The sequence below is a fragment of the Struthio camelus genome, chromosome 5, assembly GCF_040807025.1.
Source record: "Struthio camelus isolate bStrCam1 chromosome 5, bStrCam1.hap1, whole genome shotgun sequence".
NCBI lineage: Eukaryota > Metazoa > Chordata > Aves > Struthioniformes > Struthionidae > Struthio > Struthio camelus.
This window is the reverse complement of record NC_090946.1, coordinates 48,557,114-48,581,667: the sequence shown is the minus strand read 5'-3', so window position 1 is coordinate 48,581,667 and position 24,554 is coordinate 48,557,114. Positions and strand designations below refer to the sequence as shown.

General features: G+C 34.3%; 1 protein-coding gene across 5 annotated transcripts in view; it reads right to left on the bottom strand.

Annotated features, from left to right (window-relative positions):
• FMN1 (formin 1) overlaps window positions 1-24,554 on the bottom strand; it is a 195,357-nt gene that overhangs the window by 94,323 nt on the left and 76,480 nt on the right. For all 5 annotated transcript variants that reach the window (XM_009689950.2, XM_009689952.2, XM_009689953.2 and 2 more), the window contains 2 exons: window positions 7,584-8,374; window positions 4,667-4,817 (listed from right to left, as the gene is read on the bottom strand). In XM_009689950.2, coding sequence (XP_009688245.1) covers window positions 4,667-4,817; window positions 7,584-8,374 — 942 coding nt within the window. The remainder of the gene's footprint in view (window positions 1-4,666; window positions 4,818-7,583; window positions 8,375-24,554) is intronic.

Below are 24,554 nucleotides of genomic sequence, written 5' to 3'. Positions count from 1 at the left end.
TCCCTTCCCATAAGAAAATAATTGTATTTATCGATTTTGAAATATATTGCACATTTTCTGCTTTTAATATTGGGACATAACTAGAACATTCAGTAAGTTCTCCCTAGCCAAAACAGACAAATTCTACTTTTTGGTATTACATCTTGAGAGATGAGAATATGTGTTTTGATAATTATCTATATACTACTGCAGAACTTCACATGACTGCATAGATGCAGAGGAAATAAACGCACAAGGATAAGGGTTTCCTGAAATATTTCAGAGAATGCATTGCTGAAATGAAAAGGGGTTACTTCGAAGCCACAGAATTTTGCAAAGGAGTGCACGATCAGAGAAGCACGAGCAGCCAAAAAACTTTGCAGAGCTTCTAAGCACCAAATAAGCATTACTGTAAGAAACTTCAAGTACAAAGAAATGTACCTGAAGGTACATCTGACCTTCCTTTAAACTATATTAACATTTACATTATATTATTTTTACATTGTACCACTACAGAATGTACTACATTTCTCTCAAACATGTGCCTAAAAAATAACCAAAATCACCCTCTAGGCAGCATCTTCATTGCTGCATGAAGGTTCTTAACCTTCCTTCTTTCTTTTTTCCCCCACATACTTGTTAGAATAACTTATTTTTGAATAACTCTTTTTCAAATTCTAGTAATTACATTCTGGTGTCAGGACGATAGCCACTATAAACTACTGTAACTCCATTAATAAGCCATTTTCTTGCTTGCATGAAAGTAATGAATAGAGAGCTTCCAATGTGGAAAAACAAACAGGAGAAAAACGACAGCTCTTCTACCATGGGAGAATGGATAGCAACTGGGCTTTACGCCTCTTAATTGACTCTCAGAATCATTCTCGCCTCTGGACTCTGCACAGTTAGTAAACATTTTTCAGCATGGGCTGCAATGCCCCAAACTAGATGGAGTTGTTAACTAAGATCTGGCTGAGTTTCTTAACTTACAACAAATACTTATGTTCATATATCAGAGGCTTGTTTTCCCTTTTTTTGTAGCACCATGACTTTGACAATTCATGCTCATCTTGTGATCCATGATAACCCCCAAATCCTTTTTTGCTACATCACTACTTAGCCAATTGTCCCCCTTTCTCATTTTTAGGTAGCTGATTATCCTGAACGGTATGAACTTGTTCACAAATTATCACTTCTTTTCATGTAGGTCAAGATTTTGATATCTCTGGCCAAAAACGACTGCCAGCTGTAAAGAATAAAAGCATGGTAGGTGGTGAATATTTGTAATCCGTGTCGTTGTAAGGGGTCTGCCATAAGAAGTCATTGTTCCCCAAACGGGTAAGAATACAATAATAAAGTGAAATTTCTGTAAGCTTTTTGCACATAAGCGTTCCTTTCACAGACCAGGCAGGCAGATTATTATGACTAGTTTCACAGAAATAATTCTGAGAATAAATTGAATTATTGGGTTTTTATTTGAAACTGTAATAGAAATGTAAATAGGCGGTAAAGAAGTTGGTCACAATTTAACAGGGCACTGAGTGTTAAAATCTCCTTAGTTTTATAAAGAGGTCCAAGTTAAATGAAAAACAATGTCCCTCTAATTTCAAAAAACAGAACTTCATTTCCAGTTGCAAAAGGGACTTGACTGTGAGGCACTGATTTAATTCTGATTCAAGGAGATGAATTTTAAGCAATCATGTTATAACAAGAGATCCTGCACCACCTATCGGTCTTTCATTTCTCTAAATATCAAGCAGGCCCAACTAGTTTGTATAAGATGGAATGAAATAGGACAATGTTTGTGTAAGGGAAAAGGTCAGTGCTAACAAAACATTTATTAATGCATTTGCAAGATGTTTACACTGGAAAAGTAAAAACAGTGAATAGGAGGTAACAGTAAAGCCAGACACATGAGAACATTTTAAAACTGCAGAAAGTTTTTGAAGTGTTGTATTAATTGACACTTTGTGTAAAAAATTAATACCAATTTGTACTGCATATATTAGGAACAAGTCCTATCTACTTGTTTAACTATGCAAAACCTACAATATTTTCCCATTTTCTACTTGCCGCTCATTATGTTCAGAGGTCGGCTGTACCTAAATCTTGCTCTGGAAGACTTTTGCAAGAACATAAAAAAGAATTGATAAAGAAACACAGAATGAGTCAGCTAAAAATGATAATTTAAGATTAAACATAATCAGATTCAGAATATGCTTTTATGTTTGTATATAGGTTTTTTTTTTTTTTGCTAGGCTATACAATTCCATACACCCGTGATACTTGTAACATTCTTAAGACCAGACAAGCACAAGTTTCTGAACTGAAAAAAAGAAAAAACCCCACCAGACAGATATCGTTGTTGCAAAAAAGTCAAGCGAGGTTGAGAGCTGAGAGAAAGCATGAAAAGGGAGAAATGACGCCAGAACTGATAGCTCTAAATTAATCTACAAGGACCCTTCTGTCACCTTCAACTAATACGCCATACTGTAACTAAGTACAATGCCTCCCTACTGCTGGATTGCTTGGAGCCCACCAAGATTGATCCATTGGGGCTAGCCTGCAGACATCTGAGGTTTCAGAGAGACAAAGAACCATAATAAGAGGACCAACTGTCTGCAAAACTTTCAATTGCTACTACGAGTCATTTATCAAGGAAAGGTAAGAAGATAGAATCAAAAATTAAAAAAATGCTTCTAGATCCAGTTAGATTTCATTTGAATTCTAAAAGCTTATTTATTTTCAATTTTTAAATGGACCAAATGACAAAAGGTTTAATATTACTGACCATGTTCTTCAGGAACATTTACAGCAAACCCTACAATTTCCATGGTTTGTAATAGCATGACCAGAACCCCACAAGTTTTACTGAACTGAAGGCACAGTAATTGATTTCCTAAATAAAATGCCTATCTCTACTTTTAAGGGATTTATTTTTTGTATTTTTGCACAATTTTTCAAGGAACTTCTTTCTTTTTAATTCCAATAATTTCAGTAAATATATCTCTAGCTTTAAAAGTAAGTAAGTTTACATTTAGTAACAAATAAAGAATAATTCAAACACTGACATAAATTAAAAAAAATCTTTTTAAGAAAATGCATTGTTTCCTCACAAGAAGTAGTACTTGCAATAACGAGTACTTATACCATTATTTCCTATATTGTATAGAGTAACTGCTATGCAACCAGATTTTGGACAAAGTTAAAAAGATCATTGAAAAAGCCTGCGGTGTTGTAACAAATAAGCAACTTACGAAGCAGTAAGGAAAGAGAATAGCAATACACATTTACCTTTCAGAATACAGGTCTAATTTGCTACCACATTTGCTGCCATACACTTGGAGAACTAGCTTTATTCACTTAGCTGCTAAGACTATGAAATACAAAAGGTTAAGTAGCTGTGCTTCTAATTAAAGTTTTATTAATTACATTCCTCTTTAGGAATCTATATTTTTCTGAAGGAATAAGATTAGTGAGATGGAAAAATAAACTCCAGAAAGCGGGCAGCAGAAATATGAACTAACAGGACTTACATATACAGCTGAGTACTACATGACATATGTACTTAAAGCATGATATGATATGAAGATATTTTCCAAAGGGATGAGTGCATCCAACTGAAATCTAATATTTAAAGGACCTTAACAGTTAACAACTGCTTTAAGGTTTATTTACAAATGCCACTCCCCTTCTTCCCACTTTTCTCTTTCTATATTATCACATTAGCTTGGATGTGAGTTTGCTTGGAGCAAACTCTACAGCCTTGATTACACTCCTCATTAAGTATTCTACTAAGACATGGCACAGGAAGTGTATGATTAAAGATGTTTCAGAACATTTGATTTTTCTGAGTTTCTTTATATGTACAGTAAAACTTTAAAAAGTAGACAGCATACCTTACATGCAAAGTGCCCTCTTGTGGTTCCAAGTAGGTAAGCCTGGACTTATGATACAGTACAGATTTAAACAGATTTAAAATATACAACCATGTAGTTTTATGAAAACAACGTCAATCATTATTCAGATTAAGATTTTTCCTGCACGCTGTTTCTCCGTCCTGTCTGTACACAGCAATTGATAAGAATAAGCTACCTCCGTAACAGGCCATATCTGAGGCAGACAACATCTGTGCTACAATAATGACATTGCTGCTGCGTAAACTTCTGATAGTCAAAGACGTGATTGTCCTGTCCCTTCTTGACACAGCTGTTGACTGGAAAACCATGTTTTAGCATTACTTATTCAAAACATACAGCAGTGGCTCTACTATCTTGCTCTATACTATATTTTTCCAGTAAATTAATTTCTCTCTATTGGAAGAGAGGTTTGCTAGATTAACATAATAGTAGTCTTTAATTATAAATCATTCCAAGAGCAGACATGGTCTGAAATGCAGTCACTTTTAGACACATATTGTATAAGTGACCTGACTGAAAGCTCTATGTCTTGTCTACCTCACCGGGTAGACATGGAACTTTCATTTGCAAAAGCAATACGTTTTCCAAGGTAAAAAAAAATCCAGAATTCAGCTCTCTAGGTACTGCCGAATCGCAATCTCATGTATTTTGCTTTAAAACAGGATTTACAAACCCATCTGCTATTTGTTAATTTAACAATAAATAAAAAGTTTTCTTAAAGTGTAAACTAAGCAGTGACAAAATAAGTAGATACAAAGAAATAATACCTTTTTGGCCTTCATTTTTTTTTCATAAGTCTCTGATAATGGTTTTCTTTTTTCCTGAGCTGTATCTTTGGAGAACAAGTATTCAAACTCAGTTGTATCAAGTAAATCAGGTTCTTCTAGTGAATCCCACAATGTTGGAACAGCAGTTTTCCTATTAAAGGAAAGGTAGCAATAAAAGCATGTTTTAATAGAGTTTGGGGTCATTTGTACAGAACTTGATTCACTTCATTTTTTACAGATGTTTTATGCTTCTATTTCTCTTTGTTACAGGTTTGAGAAACTAGGGTAGTTATGCAGCCAGTATTTTGTGAGACTAACTAGTATTCTGCCCCATTCAACCAACTGTAAATTTTAAATAGGGATTATCTTTCCTTAGTATGGATAAAAACCACCTTTTACACTTTGGAACTTGTTAACACAATTCTCTCGTTTTATCTGGAGTTGGGTAAAAATGATATGTAGTACTGTAAACTAAGTGTTTCAATTCTAAATGACTTTTGTTTCAAAATTACAATATTTGAGGAAAATACGTGGGACAAAATTATCTCCAAATTGCTCTTCTTGTTTCATGTTTATCAATGGCAGGTGGGCCCACTTCTTCCAGCAGATGTCACTAAAAGCCAATGAAATGCTTTGTAATAAAAAAAAAAAGTGGTGAAAACCCCTATAAACTGCAAACGGTTGATGTTACCAAATATACTCTTTTTAGATACAACATGCAATAGAATGGAATACCTGGTCACGTAAGGGGAACATGAACTGTAGGTATTCAAATGATTTTTTTTCTGATATTTAGGATTGTTCCTACATAATCCTCAACTGTACATTTACTAGGGGTGAATGTTTAAGGAATTCTAATCCTTCCGTTAGCATCCACTGATGCAACGCATCCTTCTGTGACAACAGCTCCACAACTTCACTCTTCATGACGTTAGCCAGAGTGATTTCACTGAAGAACGGTCTTAGACCCATGCATTCTGGGCCTATAACAAGATGACCTTCCAAGCCTGGACAGCTGCTGCTGTAAGCAGCAGACCCTGGTAGAACTCTCCAGTTCTAGGACAGACCATGAAGATATCCGATCAATAGACCTGGTCTACTAGAAAGCTGTGTCCTAGACACTATCTTGCACTAAGCAAAAGCCTGATAAACTAGCAGTATCTCAAAACAAGCATTTTGATCTCAGTGAACAGGAAGAACTACAATAAGCTTTATTTATTAACCATTTACTAATATTCATCTATTCCCTACGAAACAATTTATCACTAGCAATTCTGGGAAAGCAAAACCAAAATGCTGAAAACTTCCTATTCCAAAATATTTCACATCCTTTAATTCTGTATCAAAAAGATACAACTGACATTTCATTAACTGTTTGTTCCTGCCAAACACTTTACATAAAATAGCAACATGTTAAAGTGTTTGATTACATCAGAATAAAATTTTCAGAATTATGATTTTGTACCTGTATCTGTCCATCAGAATAAAGTCAGATGAAAGTTTAGTTGTAAACTAAACTAAAAATATCTCCTATTAAATATATCTTAAAGCATGTAAATGTTTACTTTAACAGTGATTAAAAATAACCCTGAAGTTAACTTAAAATGAAAGATTAGGAGTCCAAAAAATAAATCATTTCTTAAAATGTATAAAATAAACCATGTATCACCTTTGTAACTGTACTTAGGATAAAATTGTTTTGCACAGATAATAATGATATGAATTTTAAGACCCTAAAAATCATCTTATTTCATTACTTGCATAACACAGGACCTAAATTATATTTCGTGATTCTAGCAACTCCTTGATAAACTGGAAATATTCTGCATCATTTAAGCATCTTAAAAAATATATTTTTTCAGGCAACCCACTTGACATTAATAAACACTTAAAAGATCAGAGAGCAGAGTTAGACACAGCCTCTATCCAAAAGAGCAGCTGAGCAGCACTGAAACCACATCCCACTGTGGCAGTAAGGTATGCATGCTGCCAACTGAATGCACAGATAGCATACACAGAACATTTGAAAAAACACAGCCCAAGAACTGTTTATCTCTCTATGCCTGTTCGCCAAATGGTCCCTTATGAACAGCATCAGTAAAATAATGTATTTCATAGTAAGTTTAAATTTACTATAAAGGTATATATGATTAGACTATTTTATAGCTCAGAAAATGTTAAGGTTGCAGTGGTTTCATTTTGTTTTGCAGTTACCTAGTTTAATCACAGCACTAAAGACAGTAAGATTGGTAAGATATAATAAATATTATTTTTTAACTACTATACTGTGCAGGGACCTAGATGTTTACAGCATATGTCCCTATGCTTTACTTTTCCTGCTCCCACAGAACTGTACATAGAGGTTAAGCCCCAGTGTAACTGTTCCTAGGGGTGGAATCAAAGATGATGACACACTCGGTGCTCTGAAGATAGTTTCATCTAAAGTGACTGGAAAGTAAACGAAACTCAAAGTTCTCATCTAATCAAATGCTAACATTTCAATTCTAATTTAGATTAAAAAAAAAAAAGTTACCTCCTGGATAACTTTTTTCTTTTTAATGCTAATTCTAGAACGATCAATATATTTGGTTGCCCTGCCACTAGAAGAGCAATAGCCGGGGCTGCACAGGAAGTACTCTGACGTTCCAGAAGGAAACTACAAAACTTCTTTCTGTAACAAGGTATGTAATTTTCATTTATATTTACTATTTTAAAACCATTTCTTATTACCTATTTTTAGGCTTTTGAAACTCATTCCATTTCAGTTTTCTTAGAAGATTAAATTCCATGCCTCTATACTGATTTTGTTATATATTCCTGCATTGCTTACTTTTTGTTATTAAGGCTTAAATAGCGTACATGCACATATATCATCAGACATAAATAGCACCTCTAAATCCAAATAAATTTATTTTACCTGCTGCCTTGTAATTGTATGCGGGTCCAATACAAAGGCTTCATGGGACGGCTAGGTTCAATGGCAGGTTTCCGAGGACCCTGGCTTGCAGATAAAGTGCTATTAAGAAAGAACCCAGGCCCAAGGGGTGGAGGGGGTGGAGGCAACCCAGATCCAGGCAGTGGAGGAGGAGCAGGAGGGGCCAGCCCTGGAAGTGGCGGCGGCGGCGGTGGTGGTGGTGGTGGCGCTTGAAAATTCCTACAGTCCTCAGAAAGTGGAGGTGGCAGGGGCGGCCCAGATCCAAAGTGGGATGTCAGTGAAGTCAGACCTGGTGGCAAAGGTGGTGGTGGAGGGATTAAACCTGTTAGTGAAGAATCTGGAAGGGGAGGAGGAAGTGGTGGTGGCGGTGGTGGTGGAGGAGGCGGCAGCATTTGTTTTGGTTGACAAGATAAGACACTTTCTGAAGACTGTACATTGTAACATACTTCCTTATTTTCACTTTGGGCAGATATGCTATGAGTCAAAGAAGAAATATTAAGCTTTTTGGGTACTATTTGGTTATTTTTCACGGCTCTGTTTTCTTCTTCACTAGGCTTTATGAAAGTTTCTCTATCAGTCTGTATGCATACATTTCTGTACGTCTTTGGTGGGTTATCATCTTCAGTAGATACACCAATATCCCTTGCTGCTTCGTTTCTTCTATTTAATTTATTTTCCAGTTCATTCTTCAGATGTGCAATGGTGTCCTCAAGCTGCGCAGTTGATACAGCATGTTCTCCACGAATATGGAATACCCTGAGTTCAAACTGAGACTGCAAAACAACAACAAAAAAACCTCTCAGTATAAATATTTTGCTAAAGTGATTATTCTGTGGTGATTACGGAGCTTCACATTTAGATCCTGTTCTTACTTTAAGCAAGCTATAACGACACCTTCCCTGTTCTAAGTGGTTTTATTGCAAGCTATTACATAATCAGGCAATTACTAACTTTTAACGAAATGTAAACAATGTATGCTTCAGTGAAACACATTTGTGAGCAAAAATCTAGAACATCAATTTAGAAAATCCTAACTTGCGTCCTGTCTTGATGCAAACAATTTTTTAAATTGCTGAATGCAATAATTAACAGTTACTCATTAGGAAAAAAGTTACCTGTTTCAAATGGTATCCTACTTCACGGCACATGACTTTATTGACTATTACATTTCATAAACGTGCCATATATAGTTAACATGTTGAGAAATAAGAAATATTTGAAATGGAACAGAAGCTGAAAATCCTCCTGGATAAGATATGGGTAAGCAAATTAAAACAAATACTTTCTCAACAAGGAGGATCTATTAGAAGTGTCCTCATCAAATAAATTTACAGAGGTACACATATGAATTCTCCTTCAAATTTACCATTACTATTAGATTAAAATTGCCTTTTAGTTTTACCAGGAATCTTCTAATTTACAATCCAGTAAAATGAATTTCAGACCCAGAAAAAAAGAATTAAGAGGATTTCAATAAGGTAAAAGCAAATAACAAATTTGTTTCAGGAATATATATAAGTAAGTAAGGAAGAAAAATAAACTTTTCTTACCATACATCATAAAATATGAGACATTCAACACAAAACATCATCTTAAAATAATCAAACACAATAATGCTACTCAAGATAGCAACTCACTCCTACATTCCTCATTCCCTTTTTCAAAACTTTGCAGCAAGTCACAAAATAATGCATTGGGATGATCAGCTATTGCTTGAGTTCCTACAGTTTTTTTTTCTAATATGCCATGATACTGCCAAGCAGCAAGGTGTTATCTTGCTTCTGTGCAAGGCAATGACTCCTGAAACAGTATTTTCCATGGCTCCTTCAGGATCTTTGTAGAAAGGGAAGCGAACATTTCAACAGAAGCAGCTAATCATCAGCTGCACTTCACTTTTGTGTTATCTTACTGAGCTCCTGCAGGCACATCAATTTACATTAAAAAATTTCTACTGTGCGCTGGTCAGAAGTGGCGACATGGCACCTTCTACTTATCGCACTGTGTTGAGTACTAGGTCAGAGTTAATAGATTACAGCTTTAGTTACTATGGATCCTAGCCATACTGTGAAGTTTAGCATGGTAAATACAATAATGTAATATACTCTAATATTATATCATGCAAAGAAGTTTTGAAAAGATATGCAAAAAATATACATTATTTCTTACAGGAATATAACTAACTTGCAGTCCAGTCAATTTGTTAAGATAAGGTTCTTCAGAATACTAAGCTATCGCCATCTACCAGGGTCAAAAAGTATGCGGTCTTAGAATTAATCGCATTTTTTCATTAAAAATAGAAGTTTCTCCTCCATTGTCTCTAACAAAAGAATTACGCAGATTATAAAAAAATCATTGTGAAATGATAGGGGGAAAAAAAAGAAATCCTTTGTAAAAAAAACAGTCCCAAAATATGAACTAATTCATCTGAAAATACTGGATACAAAATGTTCTTTTCCTTAACTGGCATGTGTAATGGTGGAAAATCAAATTGAAAGTCATACAATGAAAATCATACAATCCTTTGTGATGGAAATAACATAATTTCAATTATTTTTATTGAAGAATTAGGTTTAATAGGTAAAACCAATAGATCACTTTTGATTTGGCTTTTTTTAGTTCTTGTACTGCTACTCTACCACAGTTTATTGTGGCTCCGTTTAGTTACTAGTTCAGCTCAACTATTATAAGATTTTCTGCTATTTGAATTGTTCCAGAGCAAACAGTTTTCTTTTTAAACTCAGCATAGTGATCCATAAATGAAATAATGAAGTAAGTTTGCTTTAGGGAAATTAGCTATTTTATTTATCATAGTATTTTCCCCCATTGTACATCAAAAACTCCCCAACAGAACAATTTACTTTGAACGTTAAAGATTTTCCCAGCTGTAAATCTTAAGTCACCTTAAGAACACACTGTAAAACAAGAAGAGTATTTAACAAAACGAACTGAAATTAGATTTCAGTTATTAATTTGAAAGCACCTCCTGAGTATCTTAAACCTGATCCACACAGCAATATGCTACTGGAAAAGGATGTATTTTCTTGCCACAATCTTTCATGCCTACGCTGTCAGTTTCTGCAGTACCATTTTGCACATTAAACATGAAAACGATGCCACGCTAGTATGCCGAAGAGCAGTGTTGGAATTTGAATAATTTTAACACACCTAGAAGTGGTCTGAAAAAATATACTATAATTTAAAAAATAAAAAATAAAGAGAGAGAGAGAGAGAGTTGCAGTGTACACAGCCACTAAAGGGAATGATCAGTAGTATGGCAATTCTCCAAGAAAACGATCTGTGAAGCATGGCAGATCACACACTGATCATGAGTCAACAACCTTGTATTAAAATATATAAACAGAAATGTCATATGTAATAAAAACAGCTATCCTTGTGCTCTACTGGGTGCTGGTAAAAGCTTTGGTATGTACTATGTTCAGTTTGAGGAAGATGCTGTCTCTTATGTTCAAGATCACTGTTACTGAAATCTGGGGCAGCGTATTCAGTTTCCAGGTTCTGTCTATATTACCTTCTGTCTCCATCTCTCCCTCATTGAAAAATGGCCACTCTTCTTTCCTTAGTTTCTTTTTATTTCTACGGCTGAAGAATCTTTGGCTGTATCTCTAAATTGCTCTGCAAGATTCAGCTTGACTGTTGACGACTGTAGTTTAAATCCTACGCTTTTCTGATCTCTAAAACTAGCCTTCCTGGCTAACGTACCTCTTTTTCCATTCTTCCATAAGCTCTATGTTTCCACCTCGTATCCGTTTTGAAGGGGCTGAATAAATATATGGTTAGGTCTACAACCCTCCTTCGTAAGTTTTCTTTTGCCTCTCCTCCACTTTGCTTGAAATGCATGTTTCAGAGAGTTTTTGCACCTCTGATTCTAACCAAATATAGATCATATCTATTTAATATTCAAGTCTTGAATCACATCAGTACAACGGCATTCACAAGTGAGTTTCTTTAATTTCTCAAGATTTGTCTTGTGTCCGCCACTGGAATGGGACACGTTCATTTCACCCTGTAATGCCCTTGAGTAGATTCACTCCACCCAAGCGAATTGACTCAGCGGCCTCTCAGTTCCCTTAGATAGACATTTATATAGAAGATTAGAAGTCTATATTACCCTCTTCCTAAAAATATACCACTGTCGACGGGTAAAAGAAGAGTAAAAATCACTCCTAAAACCTCTTGCTAGAATACATGCTATTGTGACACTACAAAGATGATTATGTAAACACCCAACATATTGATACACTGTAATTTGAAAAATATGAAGAATTTTAGCAATGGCTTTCTGCTGTCTTCTGGCACTTTCCCTCACACGCGGCTTTGTTTTATGAGAGACTTCCAGAAGTATCCTTTTTGCACCTGCTAAGTGACTTTACGCAACAAAGAAAAAAAGGCAAGAAGAGGTATTTCTAATAAAGAAAGCTCAGTATCAGTCCGATGAGATTCAGAGCATCTGAAGCATATGGTCAAGAGGAAGAAGAAAGGACAAAAATAGAATCAGCATATTGTACTTCCTTTAGCATGGCAGACCCAGATGGTAGAGTATGTAATTAATCACAAACAAAAAAAGAGTAAATCCTCTCATTCCAAATGTAACCTGGAGGTTGTCTAAATTTCTTTGAAATGATAAGGTGGATTGACATGGCCAAATCTCTTAATACCAATGTGAAATAGTGTTTCTCTGTGCTCTGATAGGTAACAGAAAGATTAAAATCTAATTTAGTATGGTCAATATAATTACTGACAATTAAAAGCAAAAAAGTATATTAGTCGTGTTACTGCTTTATATGATGTGACTTTATACAATCAGGTCAAAGAACAAGGCTTTCTAATCATCATATGGAATTGCTCTCATGTTAAAATTTTAGAACAATTCATACAAATCAGTATGAGGAAATCATAAATCTCTACAACCATCTGCATTCAAAATTTAGTTGCTGGCTTGCTATTATTCAAGACTCATTCACACTACAAATGTTTAAAAGAAACCCTGAAAAGTGTAATTGGAAGACATAAAAAGAAGTTTTCTATAACAGTGCTTAGAACAAGCAATATGCAACTTGCTTTTCTGCAAATAGCAAGTTAATGCTTCACAGTTAATGTATAATATCTTTTCACTAATGTTTACAATGCAATTCTACTCTGAAAAGTAACTGTGTAAAAATAACACATCTTTAATGAACAAAGCTGTTCTCTGTGTATCAGAGACAGACCTCATCTGAAACTGAGAAACATACACTTTTACTAGTTTTTCTCTAATTAGCCTGGAAAAAACAACATAGTAGAGAGAAAGTGAGTTCAATTTCATTCCCTTCTCTGACTTTACAGGGATTGTTAAATCTAATTAGTTACTTGTGCAAAGCCAAAAAAAGCAAAAAAGGGAACAAAGAAGACACAAAGTATCTGAGGATATGGTTTCATATACTATTTTGAGTGGAACACCCTCAGAAAAAAACAGGTAAGAATTACTGAGTTGCTGTTCTAATGTATTACTTCACAGTTTAATTAAAAAAATCAGTATTTTGGTCAAAGTACTGTGTCTAGAAGAGTGAAGAAAACACTTTTTTCATGTAGGCTCTGATTTTTTGTTTTCATTCACTCTAAGTAATTTCATCTTCATTTTTTGGAACAGCTCACACTTTTTTTTCTTTTATTGTGTTGACATAGAACAAAAAAGTTCCTTTTTGTTAAATCTTTGTCCTTGAAAAAAATATACATTTGTTTTAAATTTTAACAACAATCAGAGATTTAGCAATGAAAGGATATTTCAGTGAAAAAAATTAAACCTATGCCAATTTGCATAAAAGTCAAAATTCCTCTCTAACAAATACCTCAACAAATATAATCAGTTACATATGGTACATCAACATATTCAAAGGCATGCAGTAAGGGTTCTACTGACAGTTAACAGTAAAAAAAGTAAGCTAAATGACTGACCATTCTTAAACATTCCCAGAACTAAATATTTGTTTAGGCTATGTATACAGAGTCCAATGCCTTTTGTTGTTCTTGTTGTTATTTAAAAACATAAAATGCATAGCTTTATAGAGGAAATAAAGTAAAAATATTTGGGGAAAAATTTTCCCAAAGCAGGTATATAGAACCTGCTATACATATATGTATATGTCTATATGTATTTTGAATTTATTTTTTATTTCGTTATTTAACTACTACTAGCATTTGTGTGGTTGAGAAAGAAATAGAGTTTTATATAAGAAGTAATTTTTCGATACAAAATTTTTAGGATAGCGCACCATTAAAATATACTCACTTACACTACAATATGCAGAAAATTTATAAAAATAGCATATGCACAATTGCTCATATATAGCACTACACATGGCCTAAAATTCACATAACATTTTAAGCACTAATTCACTTCAAATTTGTTAATTGAAATACTTATTCTCAAATTATATATCATGTTCTATACGCTATGAAATATAACCTCTGATTTAAGGGCTCCTGCAAGTACACAGAATGATTTATGATTCTTGGAACAATTACCATTTCTATAAGCACATACTAGGAAGGGTCTCAATCTCAGGTTACTATCTTTACATAAAACATACAAATATACACCAACCATGTAAGTTATTTGGTTATGTATCTAAAAATAAGATATTATTCTTCCAAAAATTAAGTTGCATGATTATACAGCACTATAATTAAAACTGCATATTGACATGCCAAGTGTCATTAAACATCCAAAAACCACAGCAAATCTTCCAATTTTCATTCAATAGCTTAACTATTTGAAGTAATATATCCAGCATTCCAGATGTAAAATGTATTACTAAAAATATTTATGAGAAGTAAATCTAGATGATCAAATTGTATATTTTGTATTGAGAATCTCAATAATTAAGAATCTGAGTACACCTATTATACATTTAGAATGGCTCAGAACGCATCTTCAACAACAACTTCCTTAAGCTCACACGTAATAGGCATTTTATAACGAAATAAAGATTTTAACAACTCCAGTCTAGATATGGTGAAGTAGCAAGACTTATATTTAGTAACTTACTTATATTTGGTAAGACTTACGTTTATACTGTCTGAAGGTCTGAATCTTTTTTGTAAAAAAGGATTGTTAGTATAAGTGCAAAAGTGGTATGAAATATCTATGAAAAAGAATACAGTTATTCCAACAAACTTAAATTTTGAATTTACTCATGAAATGCTCCTTTCTAAGCCAACAATCCAGATGGTAACAAAAAAAATTCTTTCTAGACTAAAAGAAACCTTTTTCCCTCTCTCCTTTTACCATTGCCCTGAAATATCTGGTATGATGCACTTTATTTCATCTTTTTTCTTATTGTCCCATCTAGAAGAAACACAATCTAATCAAGGTCAGCTTCTTGAAGTTGTTAGGAAAATGGAAAAAAAAAAAAAAAAGAAAGAACAAAAGAGAGAAATAGAAAACTGAATGGATTTATGAGCAAATAATATACTCAATATACATTTTAAAAGTAACCTATGGAAAAATGCATTTTAAGAAATGAGATATGCTTCATATTCTGATCCCTGTTATTTTTTTTTCTTTTTCTTAGATAGAGCTACTTCAAAACCAGCAAACTGTGCTTCTCAGAACACAGAAAATCAAAGTGAAACAGAAAGGATTAATGTAATAAAATCTATCCTCTGTACTCTAACACCATTGAAATGAAGCATGACCTCTGCATAGATTTTATTTAAATTAATATATTCTTAAGTTTTCACATTTGTTTATGCTTTATAATATTCTTCCCATTTATTATTCCAATTTCAATCAAAACTATTTTTGGTATAGGCAGCTACATGATCCACAGACCACTTCAGAATTAGCTTGCATTTATATATGCTCTGAATATTTCTATTCTATATACTCAATTCTGCATCCAATATATCCATATAGATATATTTATTAACATCATCAACCACTCTTCACTCTCCTTCCTCTGTATTACCCCTTTCGTTTGGTCTCTGATGCAGTTCCTAGCAATTCCCAGTGCTGGTCTTCTCTTCCTCTTTCCTATTTCATCTTCTATGCATATTCCAAGGTATACCACAAGAGGAATGTGTCATTGTAGTCATTAAAGGCTTGTTACCATCCTTCAGCTCTGCTATATCACTATAAATGACTCTTCTTCTAAATTAAATCCCATTCTTTAGCGATTTGATTCTTTTTTCATCTCTCCTATCTTACCCAGCTCCTCTTCACTATTTTCCAGGAACCAGTATCAGTAATGTCCAATCTATCATGCTTCCAATTGCAAAGACTGTGTGTCTGTCTCCAAACACTGAGCGCTGGTCAGCAGATTTGCAGGCTTTTGGCCAGCACACGAACATTCTGAGACTGGTGACTCAATAATGATGGTAAATACAGAATACCTGTTTTGAAAAAAATATGTTCTGTAACATTAAAAAAAAAAAAAAGATAGAAACTTATTAAACATGGCAGCTGGCCATGGAATATAGAGGGAGCTGTAATAGAATCAGCTCATTTTTTCACAACAGTGCTAAGTTTTCACTGATCGTATAAGTATAAAGCTAACAAACACACTTCCATTTTTGTTATTATAGAAAGAGTATGAATAGCCGCTCAAAGCAGATCTATGAAACAAGAACTCTGCAGCTGTTTTCTGACCAGGACTGTGTATTTCTAGGGACCAGTCTGTAGAAGCTACAAACCACCTCTTGCATCAGGGACCGCTCACAGTCCCACATTCTTCTAAGCTTCATCATTTCCTCCTCCAGCTGTTCACGAACCTAGGACTCTCTCTTAATGCTTTGTCGTCATCTCCACGCTTCTCACACAGTGATTTCCAGGTTGCCTCAAAGTTTGTTTGCCTCATCCTGATTGCCATGTGTCTGCTCTGCAAATGTCTCTGTACAATTACATTCACCTAGTTTTTATTTCCCACACGTATACATGTTCTTCCCTCAGTCCTTTCACTTTGTTGCTAACATCTGTGCATTTTAGATAACAAGCACAGCCATCATAGGACTATTCAAATCATGTTATGAAAATCTGACGGTTTGCTACACCACATGATTATTAACAACATTAAAGCCAATTCTAAAATGCAATAGTTTATTACACAGACTGTCACGCTGCAGCTAACATTTTTCTGAATTGGGGGGGATCACTGGCTTTTTTGAGCATGGACCAATATCCAAGTTTTTAAATGGAATTACAAATTACCTCACTTGGAGAATTTTGTTATAGTACGCATAGCTCTTTACAGCTCATCACTTGTTCTTGCTTTTCATCAGCTGTCCTATTTACTTGTAACTTTACTCAAATGAATCTTCTCATTAAGAGTAAATCCCTCCCTCTTTATAACTAGACCCAAAGACCCAGACAGAACCCCTGATGACTCCTGAAATTTCTTAGTAATCTCTCAAGACCCAATGAAATATTATGAATTCCACTATAAGGAAAAATATCTCTGATGGTGTTCATTGTACTCCACAGTGCACTCCACATTTAATGGTCCAATAATGCCAACTTTTGCACCTGGTGAGTGATTTATTCTCCTGTGGAATCTTTGTGCCCACAGGGAAATCTCGCTGGAATCCAAACCCTTTTTGAGTCTGATATATATAGTTTAGTATCTGGGAAACATCCAAAACTTTCAGAGCAGAGCAGCTGTTGGCTAAAAAAGGATCATAAAGAAACAAAAGACCGTAAGTATGAAAATACAGGCTCAAGCTAGTGTTAACTGGTTACAGTCATACTTTGTAGTGACTTCTGTCTCCTACACAACAGAAACACATCACTACCATGTGGTAAAGGAAAAAATCTTCCACATATATTTAAAAAATCTAGGCTGATGGACATTATCATGGTGATAAACAGAGCAGTGCCACTCCCTTTCAAATAACTCTTTTCAAATAACTTAAGTCTCACACCTTCCAGAAGCACACAGCTGCCCTAAAAACTATGAAGCTGGACATAACCAAAAGGTATCATGCAGAAAACTGTTAATGCCTTGGATTCACAAACTTCTAGCCACATCTACATCACTTGATAACCGATGTCATCCCTTGCAATAAATTTTGGCATTTCTATAAAACTAGATGAAATATTATTTAATAAAGCCAACAGTCAAATAAATGTGTTCAATTGGATAAATTTCAATTTTATTAGTAAATAAATATTAACAGTAGATAATCTAGGATTTATGTAGAATTTATATGTTTGGTAAGTAACTTTTAAAATGCCTACTAACATTAAAATGGAAGTTTTGGTACATTTGAATGAAGAAAACACCTTTCCAAAAATAATAAAACCACAAGGAATGTTCAACTGACCAAAAAAACCCCAATAACACTATAACCCTGCAAGTATCTCAGACAGCAGTAAGCAAAGAATATCACATGCACTGGAAGTTTGGAGGATAGGCATAATACAGCAGTTGCAGGAAAACCTGTAACATTGGGTATGCGTATCATGTCATCCAGAAAGAAGGAGATCCTTCCAGAAAGTGAACATGTATTGATTCTTCCCATATGTAAGATGGGAAAAATAAATCTCACATAGTTTGAAAAAAGGGATAGCCATCTAGATTGAGACTTAGCTGCAAATTTCCAGGAATATTGATACATAAATGGTCAATTCTATTGACAAATTCTCTCTGCTCAACATTCTAATTCTGCAAACTGGGATTCAGCATCCAATATATGAATAAATGTAAGTGATATGCTACACACAACTTCTCTGAGCCCAACCTAGTTAAAGAATGAAACCACATAAAATTCAATCTTTTGTTGAACTGGGATCATGAATGCTTAACATGCAGAACCCACATGATAACAAAAGCCTTTTCAAATTACATTGTTGTTAGTTACCTGTTCTGTTTCCCACTTGCAGCTGTAACCTTGGTCTTAGGACGGCCTAGGCTACTTTGTCTGAATCAATACAAAAATGCTAACACTTATGTTTTGTGGTGCTGTTCAAAAGATCATACGCAAGCAGAAAAGACTGTTATTGCATATTATTTAGATATTTTCAAAAACGTAACATATAAAAATACAGATCAATATTTTCATTCCATTTTAGCTAAAGACTTAGGTGCTGTTTCAATGACAATTTACTTTCAGAAAGTCATATTACTCATCATGTGCAGGAAATGAATAAGAATTGTTACTCTTACTGATAGACCTAATGTTCTGGTGTGTAAAATTTGAAAATTATGCAAAAACGGCTGAAAACAAGTTGAAGATGAAGTTTCAGTGATAAAATATACAGAGGCAGTATGGATCCAATAAGAAAATGGACTGTAGTCGAGAGCAAGTTGTCTCTGATCTTGGAGAATGTTTTTGGACACCTAACAGCTTTTTTATTACTGGGGCTGATTAAAATGAAAAGCCTTACTACTAAAATGTTCTTTTTGATGAGTTTTTCTGCCATGAACTATAGACCTTGCAGTCCAGTGGGACACAAATCCTTTGATCCTGTGCAGTCACATAAATTCAAAGTCGTAAAACAACATTGAATTTGATTTTATTAGTGTGGTTGATGTTGCCAGAATTGTAATGCAACCTTGTTATTCCCTCTGTTCTTTCTTTTCTTTTGGGGAGGGGGTGGAGAGGGAAGGAGAGTTTATCGTCAAGATTGCTTCACAGTATAAAGAACTAATTTCTTTGGCAATGGACTCAAAGATTAAGTCATTATAACAAAGTCTTGTAATTACATAGGAAAGTAATGGTATGCATCACCTTCTGCTACATTACAATGCATGGTTTAGTTGAAGCAAAAGTAAGCTGAAGCAAAAAACAAAGTACAGAACATGGAAAACACTAATCAAAGATAAAGTTATAGATCCATTAAAGGATAATACATAACAATGAATACTATTTTGTGATTGGAAAAATACAGTCAAATAGTGCTATGACTTTATGAGATTATGAGTTTTAAAATGAAATATATCTACACTTTCAGAAATTGAAGCCTTTCATTCTTTAAGAGCATAACTTTGTTACAAAAATATCTAAGAATATCTTGCACTGAGAAGACCGTCCTCTCCATCAATATATAGAGTTCAAATGTGCAATGAAAACAATTAAAACATTTGCTATTTTGAGGTTTAACAAGCCATTCACTTCTTTGCTATGTGATAAAAATGAGATAGACAATGTAGATTTTTCAAACTAGCCAAAACACAACAATTCAGTAACTAACCTAAGAGCAAGTATATAAACACACTGAAAAAAACATTATCAATACCCGTCAGCTTGGGTAAGTAAACTTAATTCTCATCCTCCCTAGTCCTTACTTGATTTGCCACAGAGACGAATTTGTTCCCAATTCTTCACATTTTGTCTTTTATTTTCTGGGTCTGTCTGATCCCAGATATCAACATAAGAGTACAGTTTCAGTTTTATTTCAGGGAACATAGTAGCCTCTAGGACTAATGCCCTGATGCTTACAATTACTGTATTCCTCACCCGTGTTACAGACAGGGACCTCAACATGTCAAAACAAATAGATTGTTTTGGTGAAACAGTCCTTCCTTCCACATAAAATCTATTATATTACAAAATACATTACCTCATTTCTCTATAGTAAAGGAAAGGAAGGCAAAGGTTAACGTCACCTTCGGCTTTGGCATACTGAGGCATGGTAACAAAACACAACAGTATTCATTATGTTACACACTATCTATGAATGACAAAAAAAATCTCTTATTCTCTTCACAGCTCCATTACAGAAAAGATTTTTTACAGGGATAATATAACTCCGCCCTAATTACAACTATTAAGGAAAAATACAAACTGCAGGTATCTTTCACAAGGCAAAATATATGAGAAGATTTTATGAGGAGATCCTACAAACACAAGATAAGTTATCTTTCAGGATTCCTATCTTGGTTTAACATTGGAAGCTTCCAATTCTGCAGTTACTAGCATAAACATTAGTGGTAAAAACAATCATAGTCTCTAAACACTCACCAGTCACGTAATGTTCAGGAGAAAACCCAGTGCTATGTTTATAATTACTCTGCTCTTTAAGAGCGCTGAGATGTTTATGCTAGAGTTTCATAGCAGGTAAAAATACTAGAACACTTACCTCAAACACAGTTTAGGAACTCTGCAGATTGGATAAACAGAGGTATAACTTCAATTATGGAAATTACTCTGTAATTGTGTAAGAGACATACATACCTTAAACAAATGTTTACTACATGATAATTATGCATCATGGAACTTGAAGAAAATACTATACATACAAAAATCTGTTAACAAATTGTAACAAAAAAAAAAAAGATCCCACCCTTGGTCACTTGCTCAAAAGAGAAGACTACAAGTATGGTTGCCAGAGCAACCTTAATTTTCTCTCTCTCCATCACTGTTTTCATGTAGCCCAGCTACGTGGAAACACTTTTCTTCCACAGAACCAGTGTCTCATTCAGTAAACAGGATGGAGTTATTCTAGAAAATGATACAAACAGTATTATAAAAGAAAAAAAAAAGCAAGTTTTAAAGACTTCTGCTTCATATGTGCTGAAGCTGAAAGATATATAATGAACTAAGCACGGAACCTCGGGAAGAGACAAAAAAAGTATTATAATTAAAGCAGTACAATGTTGATTTGGAAAAGTAGATTCTGTCCTTCCCCAAGTCGCAAATCTCCTGCACGACATAATACAAGTCATTTTACTCAAAGTGTTTCTCATTCTGTAACCAATTATGGTTATTTTCTCAGGGCCCATTTTGAGATTCTGGGATCCAATTTATAGTTGAACAAGTTAAAATGAGCTGTGATATGAACACACAAGGTGCTACACAAAGTTAAGCATCCTGATAATTTCCAAGTATCTTGGGCATCTCAAATAAACAGATGCTTTTAATTTCTTATATCTTAGGTCCCTACGCTAAAAACCGGAATAATAATAATATATGACTATCTAAATGCAAAGTATACATCCAGTTTATACATATGTAGCATCCAAACGGTCAGATAATGCTTCCAGGAACAGTGATACTACTTAGCTTTTGGCAGTTTATATACTCGCATGATCACATTTCACTTTATTTCTTTTCTAGATAATACAGTTTTCTATATTACAGAGGTCTTGCAAAGCCATTAGAATAAAGTGTCAGCATGTTCACAATATCTATTCTACTTTATTCTCCTTACTTATGTAGTTACTCAAGGTGACTAGCTTTCACAGATTACAATAAATTTAAAACAGGTTGCTTCATCACATTTTTTAAGTATGTTAGGATATCTGTAATATTTTAGTAATTTACATCAATCTGTATCCAAAGATAAAAACATACTTTTTAGATAACAGTGCAAATAACTACAAACTATCTTTTTTTCCTTGTAAGGAAAACTATAGCAATAGCTCAGGATAAGAGGGAGATGAGGCAGAGAAAGAACTGGAAGGAAATTAATGCAGGATAAAGAATCATTCCAAACTTCCTTTCTGTATGAAGACAGAGTTGTGAACCAGGGGTTCCAAAGAGATGAAAGTGCTTCTTGCTAGCTCTCTGTGTGGTTATATGGACCATGTAAGAAAGTAATTGTTGGAATTAACTGCTGCAACTTATCTACTTCAGGAAACATACTTTAAAGATAACGTTACTCCCACTGTCTTGGAGCCTTACAAATGCTGGAATTGATATCTTAATAGTGTTTCATAAGCCCTCAGTCTCCTCTTTTTCATTTTTTAATGTTTTTCATAATCTTTATATTTTCACTGCCACAGCAAGCAGGTTCCACACTAAACAAGGAGAATTCCCCCATTAGGACAGTGTAGTCAATGAGAAGATTCATAAAGACACTCAATGCGTGCACCATGGTGAAACCACACATTCAGCAGCTAAGCACAAAAGACACAAACATTCCAAGTTAGGCAAGAGTTGTATCAATAATTAACCACAAGCTGGGAGACCTTCATCAGTAACAACACATGGAAACGCTGAAAAGCCCGAAGAGCTCATTAGGAAAGACTGACTAATAAACCCTTGCTGACCTTGTCTGCTCCTTTGGGCTCCAACTCTGCTTCACCAGACAGAGGCATACATGATACAGGTTTTCTTCTGTTCACACAAAGCAGCTAGCCACGTTATGTATGCATTTAATCTTGTAAAGATTGTAAAGATGGAAGCAGTCACATATGTAAGCACATTGACTTTAAGGGAAAATAAATGGGGAGGAGATGGAAAGAGGAAGGGAAAAGGAAGGAACCGTGAAGCATGTCAGATACAAAAACACATTTGTAAAAAGAATGAAGAGGTCATCACATGATAAAACCTTATTTCTTCATTCAGTAGCTAACAAAATGTTTTCATGGCAATGCCTTCATGATCTCAGTATAAAATAAAAACTAATCATTTTGAAATTATTAGTCAAACTTGTCTGATGTTACGACTGTCCATTTCATATTCCTGCCTCTCCCAGAATTCTGAAACCTTTTCCTGTGAAACTTTGAGGCATTGGTCTTTCATCCCAATTTGTGATGTGAAATTGTTTTCAAAATTAACCTAGTTCTTCTACGACAAGGAAACTACTTTTTCTCAGTTCTCTTGAATCTTTTATGCAAAGATTGCTGCGGAGACTAGAAAGGTCACTATGAAAACTCCATGATACATTCTTCTCTAAATAAGGCCTGTTTGTTCTTTCGTAACAGCACAGGCAGTTACACACCAACCACATTATTATATGTTATTTCTGATTTCAGTAGTATGCTCATAACTGCACTAGATGCAAGCAGAGATACTTCCTTCTAAAATTTACTGTATTAGAGAAAAAGATTCATGAATTACAGAAGAGCTTTAAACTGTCATTCCATCTTATCAAAGCACTATTAAACTTCTCTGCAACTGAGAGGGGGAGATTTTTTGGAACCTTTGAGCTAGAGGGAGAAAGAAGAAATTAGAGACAAAATTTCAATTTTTTTTCACACATTTTATGAATAAACTTATAGAAAGAATTAAAAATGCTACTGTGTCATTGTACATAAATGCTTTGAAATAACTATTACGTGCTGCAACTGGAATATTGCCTTTACATTATTTCCTTCCTTTTAGAATTCACCAGTTCACTTCCAGTATTTTGATTAAATATTAAGTTGTCATTTATTTCATTGGTTATTAAATATTGTAGGTTTGTTTATGTAGAGAAAAAAATATTATTAAGATGACGACCTCCACCACTTCTCTATTGAGCAACTTAGATTTTACTTCCATAATGCGCAACATAATTTCTGACTTAAAAGCAAGACTCAGTCAGCTCCACAAATACTATTACAGGCTGTTAACACCTCATATAGTCTCACAGTTCAGAAGGAAAAATGAACTTTACACATTCACAGAGAGGCTGTGACATGGTCTGGGAATGTTTTCTCAAAGAGGGCTTAGCTGACATCTAGCGGAATGAGCAGGAAATACATTTCAATAACAGAGAATAGAAATGGTCTATCAGTGTCTTAAAAAATTTCATGAAATTTACTTAAATAATAGGTGAAACATTCAGGAAATACTTTAAACACTACAGCTGAGCTTAATTTAAACGTAAATGGGTAAAAAGTAAATATTTCCATAGCTTTTCCCTGGTTATACTCTGCGTTATTCCTTGACATATGAAAATTATAGGAAATAAACCCAGCAATAAAAAATCTTAAAGAACAAAAACCTACCATGATTTTCCTTCACATAATCAAGGAAAAATACAAGTTCCAAAAGAAGCTGGAAAAGAAACTGGAAATTAAGTTAAATATATTCAGGATAGAAATATAGGTACTTCTCCCTCCTTAAGAATTCACTTGCTATTGTTAAAGAGTAAATAGACCTCTTGTTCATAAGCTACTACATCATGGGATAGATTCTGCACAACCTTTTCTTCTGACACAGCCCAGGACTAACTGTTCTAGATGCTCTACAATGCTTTGCTGCAGACCATAACCTTTCTTATTCTTTGCAGTTTCCTCCCAGGATGGC